Here is a 22,299-nt window from a genome sequence, read left to right as displayed (position 1 = left end):
TGAGCAAGTGGTCACAATGTTATGTCTGATCGGTGGCCATAAAGTAATGTTCGGTATACTAAACTGATCGGTATACTTGAGTTTCAAGTGGCACTTTATTCTCCATTGGGAATTGACTTAATGATTGTTACGACCTGAAGAATATACTACAAAATAGCATAGACACTAAAGCCTCTTTGTTCTGAGCAGATGGATATAGTGGAAGGGGTTAAGCCACCAAAAGAAGCTGCGGTTTATTGTTTGCTCCATCACGTCTGCAAAGCATCCCATCTGGCATTGCTAATTTTCCACCACACCACTAGAGGTCAACCTTTTATTGGGTTATTTGGATGTTCTTTCCATTTCCTGTTTGTATTGTATATAAAGCGAATGGTCTTGTTGTAAAATTACAGGTTTTACGGATTTATTTTTGTAAGGCTTAAGATTTTTGGCTTCGGCTGTTTTTCCCAAATCATATGTATATCATTTTGGCAGCAAATGACATTTATAGTACTGTAGCCCAAAATGTACATTTTAGCATAACATATTGTGGTTCCCTCAAACTGTGACACAATGGTTCAGGACTTCATACTCACACAAATGTAATGGATTAAGGCAAGAATTGGGCACAACTGAAACCAAGCCTCAAACGGTATAAAAAGAATTTTGCACTATATAGAAATGTGATCATACAACACTTAGCATTAATAAACAGCACAAGAACTTTTTTTTTATTACAGTAAACTGACAGGGTTATTGTGAAGTTCATGCCCTTCTTTATTACACTAAGGAGACTTAGGGTAATTGTGAAGATCCATGTGCTGAAGTTCATTAACAGACATCATCCACAAACAAGCACTAATGCATAACTATTTAAAGCACTTAAACTAAATTTTGAGATACAGTATATACCTGTGTTTATTTCAAACCTACCAGCCAGTAAAGATTCGCAATGTAGTTATAAAACATTTACCAGAGCTTTCTACAGTAGGTGTACTCGGATAGCTATGATAACAGGCCCAGTGGTGGCAGCTTGGCAGTGTTGGGATTTGAACTCCCAACCGTCTAATTCAAACTTCACATAAAGACTGATCTGACCAACCTTGAGCGCAAGGGACAAAAAGGGGAATTGTTGAAGAAATGCCCAAGAGTTTACAGGCTAAAATATGAGAACCTTTGCCCACCTCAACAATATAAAAAAGGAAGCAGCTTTTGGGAATGACGAAGCACAACTGGAGTTTTTTGGAAACCAAGTGGCAAAGTTTGAGATCTTTCAGAAAATTTCAAGCCATTTGATCTAAAAGCAATAGACTAAATACAGGCCCAGGCCCAGGTAATACCTTTATTAGCATCAATGATGGACAGTAATGAAGTAAATGTAGTTTGTTACTGCAACTTATTTAGCTTTTTTGCGTATCTGTACTTTACTGAAGTATTTCCAGGGGGTAGAGTCTGCGCTCTGTTTTGAACTGCTTTCGATTGCCGCTTGGTGGTTACAGTTCAGCGTCAGTTCAACAGTTATTAGGACATTGTAAGATTTTTTAGAAAGTAGTTGAAAAGAAGGTTTTGGGCTCATGCTAATTTTTAATATATATCAATCAGTGTTTGACTCATTAATACCATTCTATTCATTGATCGGTGTGTTAAGAGTAACATTAGAGTCTTTTCACATTAACTGAGTTGATTACCTAAGAGTCTTGTGACAAAAATGATATGAACACCATATCCAAAATGAATCATAATACTTTGGATACTTAAGTACATTTGAAGGCTTTTACTCAAGTTTAAAGTGAGCACTTTTATTGGAGTAATATTTTACCTACCGTATCTCTAGTTTTTCTCAACTACAATGGAACCTCGATGCTCGCGACCTTGACACTTGCGACCTCCATAGTTGGCGACTTTTCATTTGGAACTCGTGAAGCGAGCGGCTCGAAAGTTCGGAGTAACATTTCAAAACAGAGTTTGTACTAATAAATGTTTAAAAAAGGATTTTATTATTGGCGTATTCATTTAAAGTCGTAAACAAAACATTTATGACAAGTAATTCACAATTTGTGTTGAGTTTACACTACAGTACATGTACAATTCCTACTGTAAAAGGAACATCAAAAGAAGAGAGTGAAAACCTCGCCATTTTTTGTGACTCGTGAGGGGTCCTAGAACGTAACCCCCGTGAGTATCGAGGTCGCACTGTACATGGTTTGTGTACTTCATCCACTACTGATTACCATCAAGCTCTGTTGGGGTTGGATCTTTATTTGGGGTTGGATATTGCTAATATTCTTTATTACCTTCAGCACTTGGCCTGCGTCCTTATGCAATGGTGGTGGCGTAATGGTGTGGGGAATACTTCCTTCCTTGGGATATAGTGCTGCTTAAATAGATCAAATAATTTTCATAACTCACCAGAATCATCTACTGATTATTGTATTGCCATGGCAGGAAATCGGAAATAGAACAAAATAGACATCTATAAGGATCAGTGAACATGGACAAGACAAGAGCCAGAGCAGGAGCTGAATGTGAAAAAGAAAAAAAAAAATCTGAGCCGAACAGGAAGAATCTGCGTCATGCAGAGGAACAGTTGCATGATATGCTGCATAGCAGCAGGGGCGATAGGAATCTTCCTGCTCTGCTTTCCACAGTGAGAACGTACCCAAATTACATCCTCGCTACCAAATTGCAGCACGTTTCAACCCGAAGCCATAGCATCCTCCTAGGTCCAGTCACTAATTACAGAAGCTTGCATGCATTCATTTCGATATGTTCTTTTGACTCTGAAAGGCATCATGTGTGAAAGGCAGTGCCCACACTGCTGCTTCGTATACTCCTGGCCTGAGGAAGATATGACTATAGTCTTGGGTTTTGGAAGCATTCCAGAGGCCCTAGGCACAGCAGCTCAACGCTGAAAGCTCCCAAAATATATATTTAGAGAAGTCTTCCCACTTGGATGCCATACTGGTAACACCCTCCAGGCAGCTATTTTTGAGGCAAGCATGACTAGACCTCTGTGCTTTCGGCTGCCGAGTGCTATACGTGTCGATAAAGGAGCGCGTCGACATTTGGAAGTCGATTCGTCACGAAGCGGCTTTAGGCACCAGCTGTAGCCACAGAGCTACATACAGTACGCTTTTGGCAGCTCTTCGTCAGGAAGTGGACAGAAGTTGCGCACTGACGCCTGAGTCTCGCTCGGAGAACAGAACATGATTGGCGTGAAAGTTTTTCGCATGCGCCCGTGCACTCGGCTGCAGTGTTCTGTCTCCACTGCTTACGCAAGTATAGGATGCAAAAAAAACAAAAAAAGCGTCCGAATCGAAATTCATTGACAAAACTGACGGTGAACCTAGTAATCTTCCAACTGCCAATTTAGGATTCATCCCATCATCTTATAGTTCTTGAGAAATATGCATTTAGTGTTCTTTCTTTCTTAGGTAAAAAAAGCAAACCTCCCTCCCACTTTGTCTCCCCCAACCCTACTATACCAACATACTGTACACTTTAGATTCAGAGAGAAAGAGAAAGCGATATGGATAGAGGGAGGAGTGAATGAGTGAGTAAGTGAGTGAGTGAGCGCAGGGAGACTATTTACTCTTGCACATCCATGATGGTTGCTATGGGAACACATGGTTGGTTCCATTTTTTGAAAAGAGTTCTCTCTTCATCCCTCCATCACTTTGTTTCCCATTCCAGTATCTCTTCTCTTCTCTTCTCTTCTCTTCTCTTCTCTTCTCTTCTCTTCTCTTCTCTTCTCTTCTCTTCTCTCCTCAATACCCAGCATCCCTCTCTCACTTAATCATTCTCTCTCCCTCTCTCTTTCGGTGGTTCTCGGTCTGTTCCGTGTTGAGTTGTCATGGCGACTGGCTGTAGGTGTGTGAGCGTGTGAAACAGAGTGGGCGTCACGGAAGTGACATCTCTTGGGCTATAACCCATCTTCCTCTCTCTCTTATTCTCTCTCTCTCTCGTTCTCGTTCGCTCTCTCGCTCGCTGTGGGGGCGAGCAGGACACAAAAGCAATGTCAGGATGGGTTTTTAAAATCTTTCGGCTCGTCTCTTTCTGCGTGTGTACCATCCATACTGCGCTCTTTATCTCTTTATATGAATATACATCTATATGCGCTGTAGTGTAAGACGCTAAGGCCAGGGATTTATATATCCAGCAGGAATGATGACATGATATCAATACCGTCCTTCTAAGTTCTGTTAGAGCGCCTTTCTGAGCGGGTTGCATGTTTCCTCTGCACTTTTACGTCACCGAAGAAGTCTCAGCTTTACTCACAGTAACAAGCAGCTGATTGGACGATACGAGATGTACAAAAATACCACACATTTTTTTTTTAAGGCTTTTTTTTTTTAAGTGTTCCTACTGTCCTACATCATGACACAGTGCCTTGAGTTCACCCTCTAGAACTTTTCCATGTTCTGCAGATTGAAGAATCAGAAATGCAGAAATGTGTTTGGTTGAATAAGTGTTGGGAGAAAGGATATTTTTAAACCATATCATCCAACCCCTAATGAACAGGCAAAAGAGTTTCTTCTGAAATGTGTGCCTCGTGTTAACGCAGTAGTGTTATTTCTTTTGCATCATTATCGGTGCTTTTCAACTCATCCCTTTCTTCTTTCTCACTATCCTATTGCCAGATGGAAGGTGTGTGTCTCCGTGTTCCCGGCCTCACACTCCTCTGAATGGCCATGCCCACGACTCCCCCGGCTGGAGCCGCCCGCTCCGCGTCCGAGATGGAGACCAGTTCTACATGTTGGACCAGGAAGAGGTAAACACACATAATCACCCACAGTAATGAGCTTGCACAAGGATGCAAATAGGAACCTGGTGTGTTTTTGCTGTTGTCCACAAGAGGGAGCACTTGCTCTTTAGACATGCATGTTCTAGTGATGGGTCTCGTTTGAAATGTGTTCATCAAGATTCGGACCAGAAGAAACATATTTATTGCATTGTGTAGCGCTATGGGAGTCACGTGATGAAAGAGTGAACGACGCGGCCCAGAGGACTCATGAGATGAACTACATAATTCTGTATCCAGTACATAACATACACAGATTTAGCATTTTTTTTGCTCGTGCTAACACTCTTTGAGACTATTCATCCTTCATGAAGGACCCATCGTTAGTTTGTTAATTTTTAAATCTTTCTAGTCACACTTCCTGTTTCCTCAGACTCCTCAGCGTGAAGCTAATGGGCCATGGATTCCTGCAGATGTTGAAAAATTCATATTTAGATACTAGTATTACTGTTAAAAATGTGCCCAGTCAGAAAGCTCAGGTTTTACACATTTACACATAAACACCTTTTTTTGTCAGGCCATGTCATATATTTTTATATAGGAAGCCAAAGCACCATCAGATCCAAGGTCTCCACTGTTTTCTACTGTTCTGGGTGAGAATTCATCTGTCCATGATGACAGATATGCTGGCGTGTTTTCGAGATGTCAGGAGGGCTGTGATAAAGTCTGCGATATTACCGTAGGAACGGTAGCAGTTTGAGGAGATCAATAGGTAACTCTCTTGATGCCCTCGACTGTGCGTAACCTGTGAAACTCATTACATCTACCTCAAGTTTAAAGGGCATCCAAATTGATCTCTTTCTAAGGCTGAATCCCGGGATGACCTAAACTTTGGAGTCTATGAAGCTCATCAGTTAGATTTAAGTTTTAATTCAATTTTATTTGGATTCACTATTTGACACTATAACAAAGCAGTATGGGGTGTAGGACAATACTGGTTTTGGGAAACCCCAAACCTTTAGGGCAAAAACTTTTTCTGTGAGGTCCACATCATTTTACCTTGTTTTAATAGGGGGGCCGGGTCGGTCTGTAACAGAAAATTACATTGGCCAGAGACTTTTTGATTTGAAATGTATTTATTATGCCTTCTAATTCTAGATTAGTTTATTATTTTGTTATGAACTGTACAGACAAATGAGCATTACTTTTCAAAAGATATATAGCCTATTAAAAAAGCATTATTACTATCTTTATTATCTTTATTATCTTTACTATCATTATTACTATCTTAATGATGTTTATCTTAATATTTGTTGCAATTGAAATCAAAACATTTACTTACTTATGCATATGCATATAGTTGGTGGATGAATCTAACAAATAATCGGGCTATGTTCATAAGGTCGACCGATAGTGGATTTTACATATACTGATAACTAGGTACGATCGTACTTGCCGATAATCGATTAACCGACTGTGTTTTTTAAAATAACAATCCATGTAAAATAGTTACTGAACATTATCACGAACATAAAAATGTAATGAATCATGAAAATGTATATATTCGTTAATAAATATAACTATAGAATTAATAAAGCAATAAATTTAACATAATATAGCGCTCTCCAGGCACAGCACCATCTCATGTAAAAACAAACAGCACGTGGTATCAGTGATTCACCCCTAGAGGCCGCTATCAAAACCGGAAAAACTATCAGCATGGGTTTTTGCTATCGGGGCCTTAACCTCTATTAATAACTAAGGGACATTTTAGTTTGAAAGCCATCCTTTATTATTATATACAAATATTACAGGAGTAAAAAATATGAGATTAAAGTGTATTTAAAATACATTTTTTAAAATATGTCTCTGGCATTATTCAGAGGGCCATTCCAAATGTGGGGCCGGACCATAGTTTGGGGATCTCTGCTTTAGGATATTCATTTGGGACCATCCACAGCAACAGACGGCGAATTACAAATGCAGACAATCCGGAGCAGAAAGTGTGCAAATGTGGAAGTTGAGAAAATCTACAGCAGGAGCAATGAGTCAGAATCCATCACAGGAATCACACCAGAGTACACCCATAGGCACAAAACATCACAGATATTTGTTGGTGATAACAACAAATCAATGGCCAGCAAATAAATAGATAAATTAACCTAATATAGAGATTGATGAAATATTTAATTTGTTTAAATATTTTAGATTTGTGTTTAACCTTGCAGATGGTTTTGTACAGAAACAAGAACCATTGTGGTATAAGGCTTCAAATAGTTATTGATTACCTGAAACATTTTTGTGGTTAATTTGTGTTTAATATGAGACCAAAAATATTCTCTACAGGTTCCATCAGGCGTAATGGACTTGTTTCCAAGCCACTTTTTGGTGGTCTTACATGGTTAATGCACTTTTGGTCACCGGTGCTCTTTAGAAAATTCAATGGTGGGATTTTAGCCTTTAAGTAATATTCTCCTCTATTCCCAAAAGAATAATTCACTCAATGTGTGCAAAATCTTATTTAAATGGGAGGTGGCAACTTAGTGGGGAAGCTGTTGGACTTCTGATTAGATGGTTATGAGTTCAAATCCCAGCACCACAAAGCTGCTACTGCTGGCACCTTAATCCTCAACTGTACAGTTTTCTATATGGGATAATTGTTTTCCTGCATAAGGTCATCTGCCAAATGCTATAAATGAAAACAGCTGCTCATTCTTATTATTATCATGATGATTATTCTTATTATAGACGTTTCATGTGTTAATCCACCCTTTAACTTGTGCATGCATAGCATGCTATGACTTTTCTAATTGATTGCAATTATGGTTTTCTTGACACAACTAAAAGTTACCAAAAAATCTGCCTTCTGATTCCACTGCATTTTTTGAAATCTTCGCTTCTTTTTTAGGAAACAACAAACCAGTCATGGGAATCAGACCGAATGCTTTCTGCTTTATCTCCTATATTCTCAAGCATAAATAAAGCTGTTTAGCAACAGCTGAAAACTCTCTTCACACCTTCATACCGTTTCCTCCAGGCTTCACTGTGGTGGAGATGCATTCACTATTGTACTGGATCTCTCACCTGATGTTTGGAGACACCTCTCTGAACCATCACCATGCAACTCAAACTGTGATTTATCACACCTTACCCTACCACCCCACTGAACCACTCAGAATCAAATTTTCCATGTTCTCCTAAAGATCTTAGATCTGCATTTGTTTTATTCTTTCTTTTATAAAATGTGAAGGGTGGGCCTGGCCTCTCTTTGACCAGGAGTGTGTTTATTTTAGATTTTTAGGCATGGTATTCTACAGCAGTGCACTAGGACAGCATGCAAGCAGGTCCTCAGAGCAAGTTTTTTTTTACAGAATTGTGTAAAAAAAGTCTTAAGCCACCATGAATGGGTTTGCAAATGATTTTAGGTCTGTCAAATTCATTGACATTTTCAATGATATGATGTGATTGTAATTTTGTCTTTTTAGCAAGCTTTCAGTGAAGTAAACTTATACAACATGTGTATGTAATGCTTAAGCATGTCCTGTACAAGCCCTGTGCAACAGACCTTTATCACAACAGTCATTTCGACTTGAAAAAGTAGGACATAGTGTATATGTAGGAAGGGGTAGCTTGGTGGTTGGAATTCTGAATGAAAGGTCATGAGTTCAAATCCCAGCGCCAACTGTTGTGCCATTGAGCAAGGCCCTAAAAACCTCAAGTACATGGTTGTATAAATAAGTTAATTGTAATTTGCTCTGGGAAAGGGGCATCTGCCAAAAAAATGCCATTATTGTTAGCAATTAGGGTTCAATTTCGTTTATGGGAGTAAGTGTATTTGGTGGTCAAATTAAATAACTGCCACTTTAGCCTATAGAAGCTGTTTAGTTTTTTTTTTTAATACTGCATACATATTTCCTGTATTTTCTGGTTATATTCTACCAAAGAGACTGAGAAATACTTATGTATGGCCATTATCCCATTGCTAAAACAAGAATTTGAATGGTGGCCTAAGGCTTTTGCACAGTACTGTAGGTATGAGGACACCCTAGAACAAAAAGCCTTCTATTGTTCTACACAATCATTCTGCAAACCTGATGTGTATAAATGTGTATAAACAAATGTGTGTATGCGTGTGTGTGTGAATGCATGTGTGTATGCATGTGTGTATGTGTGTGTGTGTGTGTGTGTGTGTGTGTGTGTGTGTGTGTGTTGGGGTTCATGAGTACAAAGAGCTATGCTAAAGAATCAGAATCATCTTTATTAAAGTATAGGAAAAATAGGAAAATAAAATAGTAAATAAAGAAAAAGATATTAACTATATAGTTTGTGCAGGGAATGTAAAATAAGGCAGTGCAATGTTCATTTTTCCCAAACAGGTCCACAGTGCATGGTTGCAATATAGTAATCCTTGCTGATTGCCCAAATGTAACACATATAAAATGAACAGTGAGGGGTTTTAAAAAATGTTAGAGTTTATGGAAGCAGGTCAGTGATAATGGTGGGGCCTTGGTAGAGGTCGACTGATAGGCTGTGGATTTTTACCTATACGAATAGCTACAGTATAGTAGACTGGATCGTACTAGCCGATAACTTCTCTAGGTTATGTATGTAACCCTTATTTCCCAGAGGGAACCAGAGGACTCATAAGAGGAGGAGATAGCATCCACAATCCACCTGCTGAGGGTCTGTTTGTAGAAAGGCACTGGCCATGCCTGGGGTAAACTCTAGACAAGAGGGGGCCATGGAAAGGGCCTGAAGGTCTCTACCTCTATTCAGAGACAAGATGGGCAGTAGTAGTCTTTACTACAAGTAACCTTAAGGGCACCTTATGCAAAGGTTTAAAGGGGGGCTTGGACAGGGTCTCCAAAACTACCGCCAGATCCCACAAAGTCACCCTAGGTCGCACCTGAGCTTTTAGCATCCAGGTACCACAGAGGAAATGTGCCACTAACGGGTTTCACCCTAGTGACTGCTCAGCCAGTGGAGCATGATATGCCTCAATAACAGACTCGTAAACCTGTACATTAAAAGAAGACAACCCTTTGGCGAACTGTTCCAAAAGGAATTCCAGCACTGGGCAGTTAACTGAATCTAACTGATGGTTCTCACACTATATAGTGAACCTATTTTGTGGTTAACAACCTCCTTGTGGAAGGAGCTCTTTACTGAAAAATAGTCTTTACAACCTTGGCTGAGGGACAAGAGGCTAAAAGCTGTGGCTCAGGGACAGCCTCCACAACTCCGAGTGGGTAGGAAATAGAGTTCCCCCTGCCTGGGAGAGAAGATCCCACCTGAGAGGAATCTCCCAGGGGGGGTGTCTGAGAATGGCTACCAGGTCTGTAAACCAGGCCGAAATTCCCGGGAGCAGCGCAACAGGTAGGGCATACAGGCGTGGCCTTGGCCTGCACCATGATGTCATGGCTTGCACCATGACATCCGATCTGAGAGGAGCAGGATGAGTGAGGGAAAACCAGAGGGGACAGGGCAAGGTCTCTCGAGTCGCAAACAGTTCCATTTGTGCCCTGTAAAACTTCCTCCATATTTGCTTTAACACTTCTGGATGGAGTCTTTATTCCCTGGGCCTTAGCCCTTGCCGCAAAAGGGTGTCTGCTCCCTGGATTAGGCACCCTTGGATGTATACTGCCCTCAGAGAAAGCAGATTCCCTTGGGCCCACAGGAATATTTGTCCCACCAGTTTGTAAAGGGGTGAAAGCAAAGCCCCCCTAGATGGTTGATATAAGAGACCACAGATGTGTTGTCTGTATGGCTTAGCACATGATGGCCCCTCAGGTCTGAGAGAAAATGCTTAAATGCTAGAAGCACGGCCACTTCCAGGCAGTTATTGTGCTACAAGAGCTGGGGGCCTTTCCAAAGACCTTAGGTAAAGCGGCCACTCATGACTGCCCCAGGCCGTGAGGGAGGCATTTGTTAATGTTACGTGACAAAAAGGAGTTCCCAACACGGGACCTGTCACACATCACTTTTCATGGCATTTAATCTTAACCCCAACTCTGTTATGTGGGCGAGAACAACATCGAGCTAATATCCACCAATCGTCAAAATAATTTTCTATTCGGATACCCTGTAGTCTCAGAGGAGCCAGAGCAGCATCCACACACTTTGTAAAAGTGCAGGGTAAGAGTGCAAGGCCAAACAGAAGAACCCGATATTAATAAGCTTTGCCCACGAAAGCAAACCTAAGGAACTGCCTGTGTAGAGTAAGGATGGGTATATGGAAGTACCCGTCCCTCAGATCTATTTTGATGAACAAGTCCTCAGACCTGATTTAAGACACGACTTGTTTCAGCATGAGCATTTTGAACCTGAGCTTTATAAGTGAGTGGTTCAGCTGATGCAGATCTAAAATAAGATGCAGCCCCCTATCCTTTTTGGGAACTATGAAATAACGTCTGTAGAACCCAGACTCTCTGTTGGGGGGGACCACCTCAATGGCCTCCTTCCTTAAGAGAGTATCTACTTCTTGTTCTATATACAGAGCATGCTTGGGATCCACCAGAGTGGGAAACACCCGGTTGAATCGAGGTGGAAGAGACCCGAACTGAATCTTGTAGCCTCTTCCTACAGTGCGCAGTACCCATTAAAACACGTTTGGCAGGAGTTTGCAGGCTGCCAGTAGTCTACTAAGGGAAGCGTTCTTTTGAGATCGACCTCTGGCGTGCCTAGTACAGCTTGAGCGGTGTCCAGAAGCTGTTCTAGAGGCCTCCTGGGAGGCAGCGGGAATTTTGCCCTGGGAATAAGTGCTAATTACTGTATACAATTGAAGAACCAATACCAAGAATTGATATACAATATAAAACCTTCTTCTATTATTTCCTATTTTCCTACAACCATGATACGGGTTTTAGGTATAAATAGTTTTCACTGGTGTCTTCTCCCTTGGGCTTTCATACCTTATGAATAGAGTATCAGCAAGGCAATAAGAACATCAGGAGCAAAAAAATAAATAAAAAAAAAGATCCTAGTATGCTTGGTATTTCCTTGCTTAGCTTTCTTAATGTATTTTAATGATCAGAGATCTATATCTATGATTAGTGCAAATGAGAAAATGCTCTACCGTGCCCTTAAGCCCTCAATACATCTATTTCCTTCAAAACCTCATTAATGGCTAGTTATTCACACTTTCTCCTGCCACAGATTTCTTTGCTTGAGGCTGAGCTTACACAAATAGAAAGCACATGAATGGGATTTTGTTAGATTATAACCATCATGCTTTGGTGATGGGGGAAAAAAAACAAAATTCTATTTTAATAGGCAAATATATCAAAATGCTAAAGGATGAATCAAAAGGTGAAAAAAGAGAAGGGTAAATCAGAAGGTGATACCAGCTGTGCTTGAATTTAAATCTATCATTATACATTGTAGATCCGCGGAAATCACTAGGGATGAACAGATTAATATTAAATAATTAATACTTGATACTGGTGTACGGAGAGGCTTAATTCTTAAATTAAAGTATTTATTTTTTTTATTCCTTCATAAAAATAACTATTTGTACAAAAGTATACTACACCTGACCTTTCCTGCCAAATGTGATTCTTCTCCAGACTGTTGCCATAAAGCAGGAGGCACACAATTGCATAGGATGTCTTTGGATGTGGTGTAATAACATTTTGCGTTCACTTGAACTTGGAAACCCAAACCTGTTCCAGCATTGCATTACCTCTGTACACAAAGCGAGCTCCATCAAGAGATGGTTTACATGTTTTTTAAGAGGGAGATCTTGAGTGGCCTGCTAACCAGCTCTGATCTCAACCCTACTGCACACCTTTGGGCTGAATGTGAACACAGACTGCATGTGACAGTGTACAGTATAATTGCAAATGTAAATGTAGAACTGACTAAACAGGAATCTGAATGAATGTTCGTGTTCTCTGCAGAACATCCAAAAACTGTTGGGTATAAAAGTTCCATCTTAGCACTAGACAATCCAAAAATGCACGTTTAATATGATATAATCCACACACCTTTATCTGCAATAAAGAAATTACTGAATCGGAGAATGTTTGATACTGAAAGATGTTTGCAGCATGCACTAAGCTATAAACAGTATCAGATAATGAGTCTGCAAAAAAACCCTGGTTTTTATTTATTTATTTATTTATTTATTTATATATATATTTATTTATTTATTTTGCTTCCTTCAAAATAAAGCTATATATAAATGTGAGGATTAATTTGTGATGACACTCATGAAGAAGTGAGGGCAGGGTCAGAAGATTCATGAGTTACCACATGAAAGCAGTTAATCATATTCATGAATGAAACTCTAAATAAACAGTTTAACCCTCGGACCTGCAGAGGAAGTCGAGGTCATGAGGCTTGCCAGGCTGATTTCTCGCCCAATGCCCATCTTTAGTGTCAAATTACTCATTAATTTGACCCGTCTTTTCCACGTTTAAGAGTTTAAGTAGTTTTATCTGTGAACCTGTACATGTCTTGTCATCATCCAAACCCTTTGAGTGTGTAAGTGAGTGTGGGAAAAAATTCAACCTAGGATTAGAATTTTTGAAAGAATCAAAACATTTGCTACCATATACCTGCTCTACACATGAGTGGAAATATGCAGTATCACTAGCAGTGGATAAAGATGTTGTACTTGAGTAAAAATACTAATCCCTTGTTTAAATATTACTCCAGTAAAACTAAAACTTCTCCTTTTATGTTTTTAATAAAATGGACCTGATGTATAAGAACATCTCTAGGCTACGTGTGTAACCCACTTTGGGGGCGCCTAAGTGTTTACGCTCTGAAATAATGTGTGTAATCAGTCAAAAATTGGACACTAGTCGTCACTGGAGGGGTGACGTCACGACCAGGAAGTATAAAAGCGGCAGGTTCTGTAAGGGAGAAGGAAGCACTGCAGGGACGCCGTCAGTGTGGCTTAGAGACGCAGCGTCTCGTTCCCTCAGGGAACTGGGGTTACATACATAACCTAGAGACGTTCCCTTTCAGGAACTTGAGCTGTATCGAAACGCTTTGGAAACGAGTGTCCAATCAGACCAGACTGACCAGTCCCTAACTAGTGTGAATAAACCCGGCTAGGTTGAAGGACAGAGGGGCCAGGAGTGGCACTGGGGCCCAGGTTGTAGATCCGGACGAAGGTCAGCAGGGTGGACGAGCCCCCAGCATTGCAAATGTCTTGGAGGGGTACTCCAGAGGACCAAGCCATTGAGACAGCCACACTCCGGGTGGAGTAAATTCTAACCCCGAATGGAGCAGGGAGACCAGAGAACTCATATGATGATGCGATGGCATTAATGATCCATTTGCTAAGGGTCTGCTTATCGGCAGGGATGCCTCTCTTTGGATGGCCGTAAACTCCAGGAAGGAGGGGGCTAGAGAAAGGGCCTGTAGATTTCCTACTCTCTTAAGAATGCAAATGGCCAACAAGAAAGCAGTCTTGATAGAGAGATGCCTCCAAGACTGACGGAGCCTCGGCCACACCTGAGCCATGGCATTCAGCCCCAGTGGGTTGGAGGAGGAGTAAGGGAGAACCAGAGAGGAGAGTGCAACGTCTCTTGAGACGAACAGATCCCCCTGGGCTTTGCCGATTCTCTCCCAAATTTGATCCACCCCGAGAGGGTGGAGCCGGCATTCCCCGGGTCTCAACCATTGCCTTGATGTACCAAAGTAGATGGGGCCCTTCCCGTAGACCTTGGGCGGAGCGACCACTTATGCGTTAGCGTTACGCAATGACCAGGAATTTGGGGCCCTGAGACAGGAACCTGGAATCTTTCCAAACATCTAACACATGTAGGCATCACCGCATGACCTTCATTGTATGGAGGTCATTGCCCCTCCACGAGAACCCGGGAGACCTAAGCCACCACTGAAGGGGTCTCATGTATAGAAGGCCAAGTGGGATAACACTGGGCGCAGCTGCCATGAGTCCTAGCAGTTACTTTATGACGCCGAGATATGTGGTTCTCTGTAATAGAGAAAGCACACTCTTCCCAGTGTTCCCAGACTGCTTACTGCTCTGATCGAGCTAATATCAACCAATGGCTGATATAGTTGAGGATGCTGATGCCCTGAAGTCTCAGTGAGCTCATAGAGCTTAAAGAGCTGCATAGACACATTTTGAGAAGGTGCGGGGAGAGAGGGCAAGGCCAAATGGAGGCCAAATGATGTAGATCCAAAATAGGATGCAACTCACCATCCACCTTCAGGATCGGATCACCAGAACGTCCTATGTCAGGACTTTTTCATCGTAGCCCTCTTATTGAAGGTGGCAGTCCTCAGATCTGTCACTTTACGGGGCTTCGGCGCAGAGCACCATGCAGGATCCCTTACAGGGGGAGTGCAAGATGCAGTGCTCCATTTTTGTGGTGGGTTGGGGTTGGGACTGCGCCCGCCAAGCAATGAGCGTGGCGCAATATGCGCAGATCATGCACAGAATGTGCAGAGAATCTACACCGAAAGTGTGCAGAATGTGCGCAGCCAGCTTCCTCAGGAACCGAACATAGCTCCTCGAGCCTAGCTCGCAAAGCGTATCCACCCCCCCTCCTCAGAGGAAGAGAGGTGGAGCTAATGCTTTCGTCACAGGGGGAAGAAACCGCCGAAAGGTATGCTTCCAAGCCAGTAAGCGAGTACTGGACCAAGCAGGTGAGGTTGGAGAAAGAGACAAGCCCGTCTCAAAACCGAGGTCCATTTGCGAGCCACAGGAACTAGCGTGCCACTCTGCCTCAGTGGGAATGGGGGCCAGAACCGCGAGGAGCACAATGACAATTGACAGAGCAAATCAACACATACACACAGAGTGCTTCGGGAACAAACAGAAGCTTGCGCGCGCCTCACTCCATGTGCGATTTATACTTCCTAGCCGTGACTTCACCCCACTGGTGATGGCCAGCGTCTAGTTTTTGACTGATTACACACATTATTTCAGACCATGAACACTCGGGCACGTTCCTAAAGCATTTCGACACAGCTCAAGTTCTTGAAAGGGAACTGCGTGTAAATAATGGATGCAGATCAGTGTTCCGTTGTGATGCACATCAGACCTTTCTAAGAAGGCAGTTTTCTATAGTTACAGACACACACACTCTACCCAAAACTGTTGGAATTTTCTTGTGTTCTTTCTACAGCTTCTCATGTAATACTGTTTATGTTTTCATGTCAATGTATTAAGAAGCGACATGGTATTGGACATTCAGTGCCACCCAGATGAGGATGGGATCCCTTTTGAGTCTGTTTTTTCTTAAGGATTATTTCTAATGCCATTGTAGGAGTTGTCATGGTTGCCACTGGCTTGCTCATTTGGAATTAACTTATAATTATAAGGAACAAAAATGTATAGGCACCAACCTATACATTCTAACTTTATAGGTGATAGCTCAGTCGTTAAGGCATTGGACTTTGTATCGGAAGGTTACAAGTTCAAATCCCAGTACCACCAATGCTGTAACTTCTGGGCCCTTGAGCAAGACCTTTGACCACTACCTGCTCGGTTGTAAGTCGCTCTGGATAATGACTTCTGCCAAATTCCATAATTGTAAAATGTTAACTTTAAAACCTCTGTATTTCTGCAAAGCTGCTTTGGGACAACGTCAATAGTTAAACGTGTTATACAAATAAAATTTTACTGAATTAAATGGTTTTCTATAATGTAGCACAGTAATAGATATTATTCATTAAACTGTAGTGAAGTATAAATGTCCCTGCAAAAAATAGTTTAAAAATGTACTTCAGTGCAGTAACAGAGTAAAATCCGAGGGCCATTCAAGTCGAGCTTTTGAGTTTATTAAATAATAGAACAAACTTCAAAGAGGAGAAACTGCATTTATTTTTCGTAATATTGGCGGGTCTTACACTTTCACTCACAAGAAACTTCACTGTCTGCCATCTGATTAGCGGTCTCTGGACTAGTCCACGACATGTACATGTACATACATAGACAGGCTAGCATCCATTATTATACTTGGAAAATTCCCAGTTTGACTTGAACACCCCTCATACTTTATTTCTGTCCATGAGTTTGTATCAAGGATGGATCTGGTTCTGAAAATGTGTATGTATGCTCATTTAAGTTCTCTTTCCAAGGGAGTAACAGCTTAAAAAAATTATTCTCATCATAATTGCTTGAACATTCCAATGCACTGTTGAAATGTCAAGTACAATGCATCAGGAATGCTAAACAATTCCTGTAAATTCGGTCTTGATATAGAGCATTCAGTGGAGGATAGAAGGACTTGGCTTGGGTTGAGAGCACACATGGTGGCACACTTAGGTAGTTTTCACACTGGACAAAATTCTACACTCCCTCCCCCATACGTTATATGGACAAAATTTTTGGACACCTGACTATTACCACATTTAGTCTCCATTTGCTGTTACAATAACTTCTACTCTTCTGGGAAGATGGTCCACTAGATTATGTTCCACTAGATTCTATGGTGATATATAGAGATTCATTGAGCCACAAGGGTGTAAGTAAAGTCAGGTACTGATGTAGATAAGGTGAGGAGGCCCGGGGAGCAGTCAAAGTTCACATTCATTCCAAAGGTCAGAGGTCTTTAGCAGGCTACTCAAGATCTTTTACTTTGACCCATGTAAACCAAATCTTCATGGAGCTCGCTTTTTGCAGTTTGTGAGGAAATGTTCTATTGACTGCCCCACTTTGATCACTATATTTTCTCTCTTTGAAACGTTTTCTAGCCAAGAACACTTTTAGTTAAATAAGGTTTAATATAGTTTAATAATAAGTGAGCCAAATGTAATGGTGGTGATGTAAAACTCTTTGAGATAATATAAGGAAGAAACCTTGAGCGAAACCAGATTCAAAAGGGAACAAATTCCCATTTGGAGTGATGGTAGCTTAGTGGTTAAGGCATTGGACTTTGGATCTAAAGGTCTTAAGTTTACTTCCAAGCCACACCAAGATGCCACTCCTGGGCCTGTTAGCTGCTCATTTGTATGAATTAAATAAATGCAAGTCTCTCTGGATAAGGGGGTTGCTGCAAAATGCCATGAACGTAAATTTGGGTGGGTCTCCATTATACAGTGTTGATGTTATCACCTTTTTACTGATGTACACTTTAGTGTAAAACTTTGTGGCAACAGTAGTCCTCGGCCAACTGTAGAAGAATTGTTTGTATTTATTCCAGTACAAAACAATATTCATGATTTAGTGTTTTCCAAGTGTTTACCATTCACAGTAATCTTGTGGTTTTTGTTTTTCATTAGTCCATTTGGAGCCATTCTTAGCAGCAGCAAGTAGTTCTTATTTCCAATTAATAAGAATTCCATCTAGAATCAATCTGGCAGGTCCAGAGAGCAAAAAGGGTCATGATCATTAGTATAGGTAAGTGGTAGATCAGTGGGTTAAGGCTCTGGGTTACTGAACAAAAACTTGGGGGGGTTAAGCCCCAGTATCGCCACACTACTACACTTGGGGTCCTTGAGCAAGGTCCTTAACCCTCTGTGATCCAGGGGCACTGAATCATTAAAGACCCTGTACTCTGACACCAGCCTCCTAACATTGCTGGGATATGTGAATATGGAATTTCACTGTCCTCCAAAGTATACTGTATGTTACAAGTATAAAGCACTTTTTTCCTCTTTCTGCCACCTCTTTCAGGAGCATGTTTGGTTTGACAAAAAGAGAAATACACAGATTTTTTTGGTGTTTTTATCATTATTTACGAGGCCAATTGTTTTTTGAATGTTGTTTGAATAGTAATTTGTAATTTAACCTCCTAAACCACTGCTTTTGAGAAATAAAAAACATTAATAATTACACTTTTTAAAGATTGCTGTAAGACTATTTACTTGAACATTGAACACTTGGGTATAATTAAACCTGGCATGCCACATTTGAACATTTTTACAAGGCTTTCTTTTCCTTATAGACTCAGATTCAACTACTTTTTGGCCTGGATCTTAAGAATTAATCGAAATGTATTGATCTGTAGTACATTCATATTACCTGAACATACAAGATATTATATTTTGGATCTAAACAGTACTCAAATCCTATACAGTGGTTTGATGTCAAAAATGAATCAGATATCATACCAGCACATTTTCATTTCAGAGAAAGTGGTAGCCTCAAGCATGTATAGTTTACCTGCAGTGCATGTATATCACATATTGTATAGAAGTATTCAAGTAGACCAATATTTATTTCAAAAGCTGAATGAAAGAAAAGAAAATACTATTTACTGCTAATCATTTTTAATTCAGTTCAATTCTATATTCTCTAAACTGTTTTTCAAGAGAAATATACTCTGTAGTTATCAGACATATGAGGTCTGTTGTCTGTGCTGAAAAATACAGGATCTATGAACAGCCACAAGGTGTCATCTTCAAAAAGAAAGCAGCTAATGCACATCTTGACTCTGATTCTACCCCTGTGTTTTTTACTTCCTTTCAGCTTCTCCCATTAGGGGTCGCTACAGCAGATCATCTGTATTTGTGATCCACATGTTCTATTTGGCACGTTTTTACACTGGATGCCCTTCCTAACGCAACACTCTCCATTTATTCGTTCTTGGGACCGGCATTAGAGTGCCGCTTTTGCATAGAAATAATTAATTAATATAATAAAAAATTAATTATCATAATTAGCCGCGGACCGGGTTCGATCCCCGGTCCGCGGCTATTATGATAATTAATTTTTTAGTATATTAATTAATTATTTCTATGCAACAAACTTAGTAATTTAACAGTATGAAGATTTACTTTGATCAAACAAATATATGAATGTATAAACTTTATTTCCATTGAAAAATCCAATGCATGGAGAACATCTTTACACACTCTTGGCATTCGAACAGTTGGTTTCTTCAAACATTCAGCAGAAATACTTTGCCATGCCTCTTGTAAAAACTTACTAAAGGTCTTCTTTACTAGTTGGAGATTTCTTTCTGGCTTTTTGATCCAGTTCATCCCAGAGCAGTTCAATAGAATTCAGGTGTGGCAATTGGGCAGGCAATTCCATCATAGATAACATTTGCATTGTGTTAAAGTATGGAATGGTTGCCATGTTGGTTTTTCTTTCACTCGGAACAAGTCTCCAACCTTCCTTGCTCCAATCCATTAGGCTTTTACCTTTATGTTTGATTGTGGTGTGAGGCAGCCTGCTAACATCTTCTCTCCTGTTTTTGTTTTACATAAGTTCTTCTGTTAAAACAACTGTACTCATCTGTTCATAGAACTTTCTTCCACCCATTCACTGTCCAATTCGTGTGTTTTTGCATTTTGTTTGTTGCATATAAACAAAAGGAACATGCATGTGTCTCAGAAATCGTAAAAAAGACTAGGTGTTTCTAAATATTTGACAAGCTCTGTATGCATGTACGACCCCAATTCCAAAAGAGTTGGTATGCTGTGTAAAATGCTGTCTGGTTCAAGAGAATTCTCTCTCTTCTTAGCTAGTGATTCTAATGTAGACACATCCCTATTTATTACATTTCTGGCTTCCCTTACTTTCCTCCTCAGACACCTGTCTCTTGAACGAAATCTTAGAAATCTTAAACGATCATTCTTTTCTGATAGGAAGGTTATGAGGAGTATCTCCATAGTGGAAGTTTTCCTGAGTCTTAGTTACAGCCTGCTTTTATTTATACTTCCTGCTGTAACATATGACACTTTAATTTTACCTGAGATTTTCTTGACTCTACTTTGACAGAAATTGCTTTTGAGACTAAATATGGCTTGTTCCTCTTTTTTTGCCCAAGTCTAGTCAAACCGAGACGCTTTCATTACCATTTCAACCATATATAGCTGATGCAGTACACAGTGAAGATAAACATTTCTCCAGAACGTTGGTGAAACGTTCTCAGTCTTTTCGCATAAAATGAGTTGATTACACAAGAGTCTTGTGACAAAAATGATAATAGGATCATTAGAGCCATAATAAATGATAGTACTTTGGATACTTAAGTACATTTGAAGGCAAATGGTTTTATACTTTTACTTAAGTGAAAGTTTAAATGGACACTTTTACTTTTACTGGAGTCATATTTTACCTACCGTATCTCTACTTTTACTCAACTACATGCTTTGTGTACTCGTCCACCACTGGTAATACCTTATTCTCAAACTTGCTTCTTTTCACCTTAATATATAACTACTATATGATATCTGTTTTGTCACCTGATGATTACAAGATATTTATACCTCATTTCTTTGTACAATGCACCTTTATATTTGCACATTGTCACTTGCACTCAATCGTTCCCTTCTACTCACTACCTCAAAATTTTTAAAGAACAAAAAAGTCTATGTATACATGTATACTCTTTATGGACTAAATTTTCTGACCACCTGATCATAAGATACTTTTGTACTTTTTGAAAACCCCATTCCACATTTAGCTCCCTTTTGCTGTTATAATAACCTCCACTCTTCTGGGAAGATGTTCCACTAGATTATGTGATAATTTGTGGAGATTTATTCAGTAAAGTTAGTAAAGTCAGGTCCTGATGTAGGTGAGAAGGTGAGGAGGTCTGGGGTGCAGTCAGTGTTTACATTCATACCAACGGTGTTCAATAGGGTTGGCGCTCTGTAGCAGGAGATCTTCCAGTTCAACCCGTGTAAAGCAGACCTTAATTGAGCTGGCTTTGTGCACAGTAGCAGTGTCAGGCTGGAACAGGTTTGGGTCTCCTAGTTCAATTGTAAGGAAAATTTAATGCTACCACATCCAAAGACAATTGGATGTCTCAAACTTTATGGTAGTCTGAGGAGGAACAAAATATGGCCAGAAATTATGGTCTGACAGGGTTTCCCAATACTTTCCTATTTCTATTTGCACTTCTGGTTAAATGTAATCTGCATTTCACTGGGTGTGTACTTGCACCCTGTGACAGCAACAATATAGTTAAATCTAATCAACTCTTAAAAACTGTTTAAATATTGTCTTTAAAATAAAATATAAATATTGACCTTTTTCATCTTTGGATGTCTGTTTTGTGAAACCTATAAAGTCTCAGTATTGCTTTGTAATTACAACCTACAGGAATCGTGTGTTCTGAAACCTTAGAACCTGATAAAACATGTTTAGTGTTTGCAAAGTAACTGAAAAGGGAGAATACATTTGGAATGAAACTCTCAACATACACAGGTGTGTGTGATCACACTTTTGATTCGGGATTCAAGAATTTATTTGTCACAAACATAGTTATATACAGAATACAACTCGCAGTGAAATGTACATTTTGGCCAAACCTCTATTGAAGTTCTCAATTATAAATAATTTTTATATAAACCTTCACATTTCAGTGTTACACCCTGATAATAATAATAATCATAGTCCTACAACCTACAATAATCCAGAGAAACTTCAGAGTAGTTTTCACTTGGAGCCTTTAACTGATTAAAATTGAATTATCTGTCTAGCATGTGACACAATACATTTTTACATGTTTTATTTCTGGCTTTATGGTTTTTTGTTTTTTGTTTGTTTTAACTGCTGTCTTGTATGTTTGTAACTCTGCATGCCTAGCATGAAAATGGATGTGCTTCCTAGGATTTTAGTAATTATCCGACTCATGTTTTTTGGGCGAGAAATATAATATTCGGTTGGGGTTTAAGATGTATTCTCTCCCTCTCTCTCT

General features: G+C 40.0%; 1 protein-coding gene across 5 annotated transcripts in view; it reads left to right on the top strand.

The window, feature by feature from the left end:
* The window catches only part of syngap1a (synaptic Ras GTPase activating protein 1a), a 178,277-nt gene that overhangs the window by 25,982 nt on the left and 129,996 nt on the right, over window positions 1-22,299 (top strand). For all 5 annotated transcript variants that reach the window (XM_046858982.1, XM_046858981.1, XM_046858980.1 and 2 more), the window contains exon 2: window positions 4,620-4,750. In XM_046858982.1, coding sequence (XP_046714938.1) covers window positions 4,620-4,750 — 131 coding nt within the window. The remainder of the gene's footprint in view (window positions 1-4,619; window positions 4,751-22,299) is intronic.

Source organism: Silurus meridionalis, chromosome 10 (assembly GCF_014805685.1).
Source record: "Silurus meridionalis isolate SWU-2019-XX chromosome 10, ASM1480568v1, whole genome shotgun sequence".
Lineage (NCBI taxonomy): Eukaryota > Metazoa > Chordata > Actinopteri > Siluriformes > Siluridae > Silurus > Silurus meridionalis.
The sequence above is the reverse complement of the archived record's forward strand: the minus strand, read 5'-3'. Positions and strand labels throughout refer to the sequence as shown.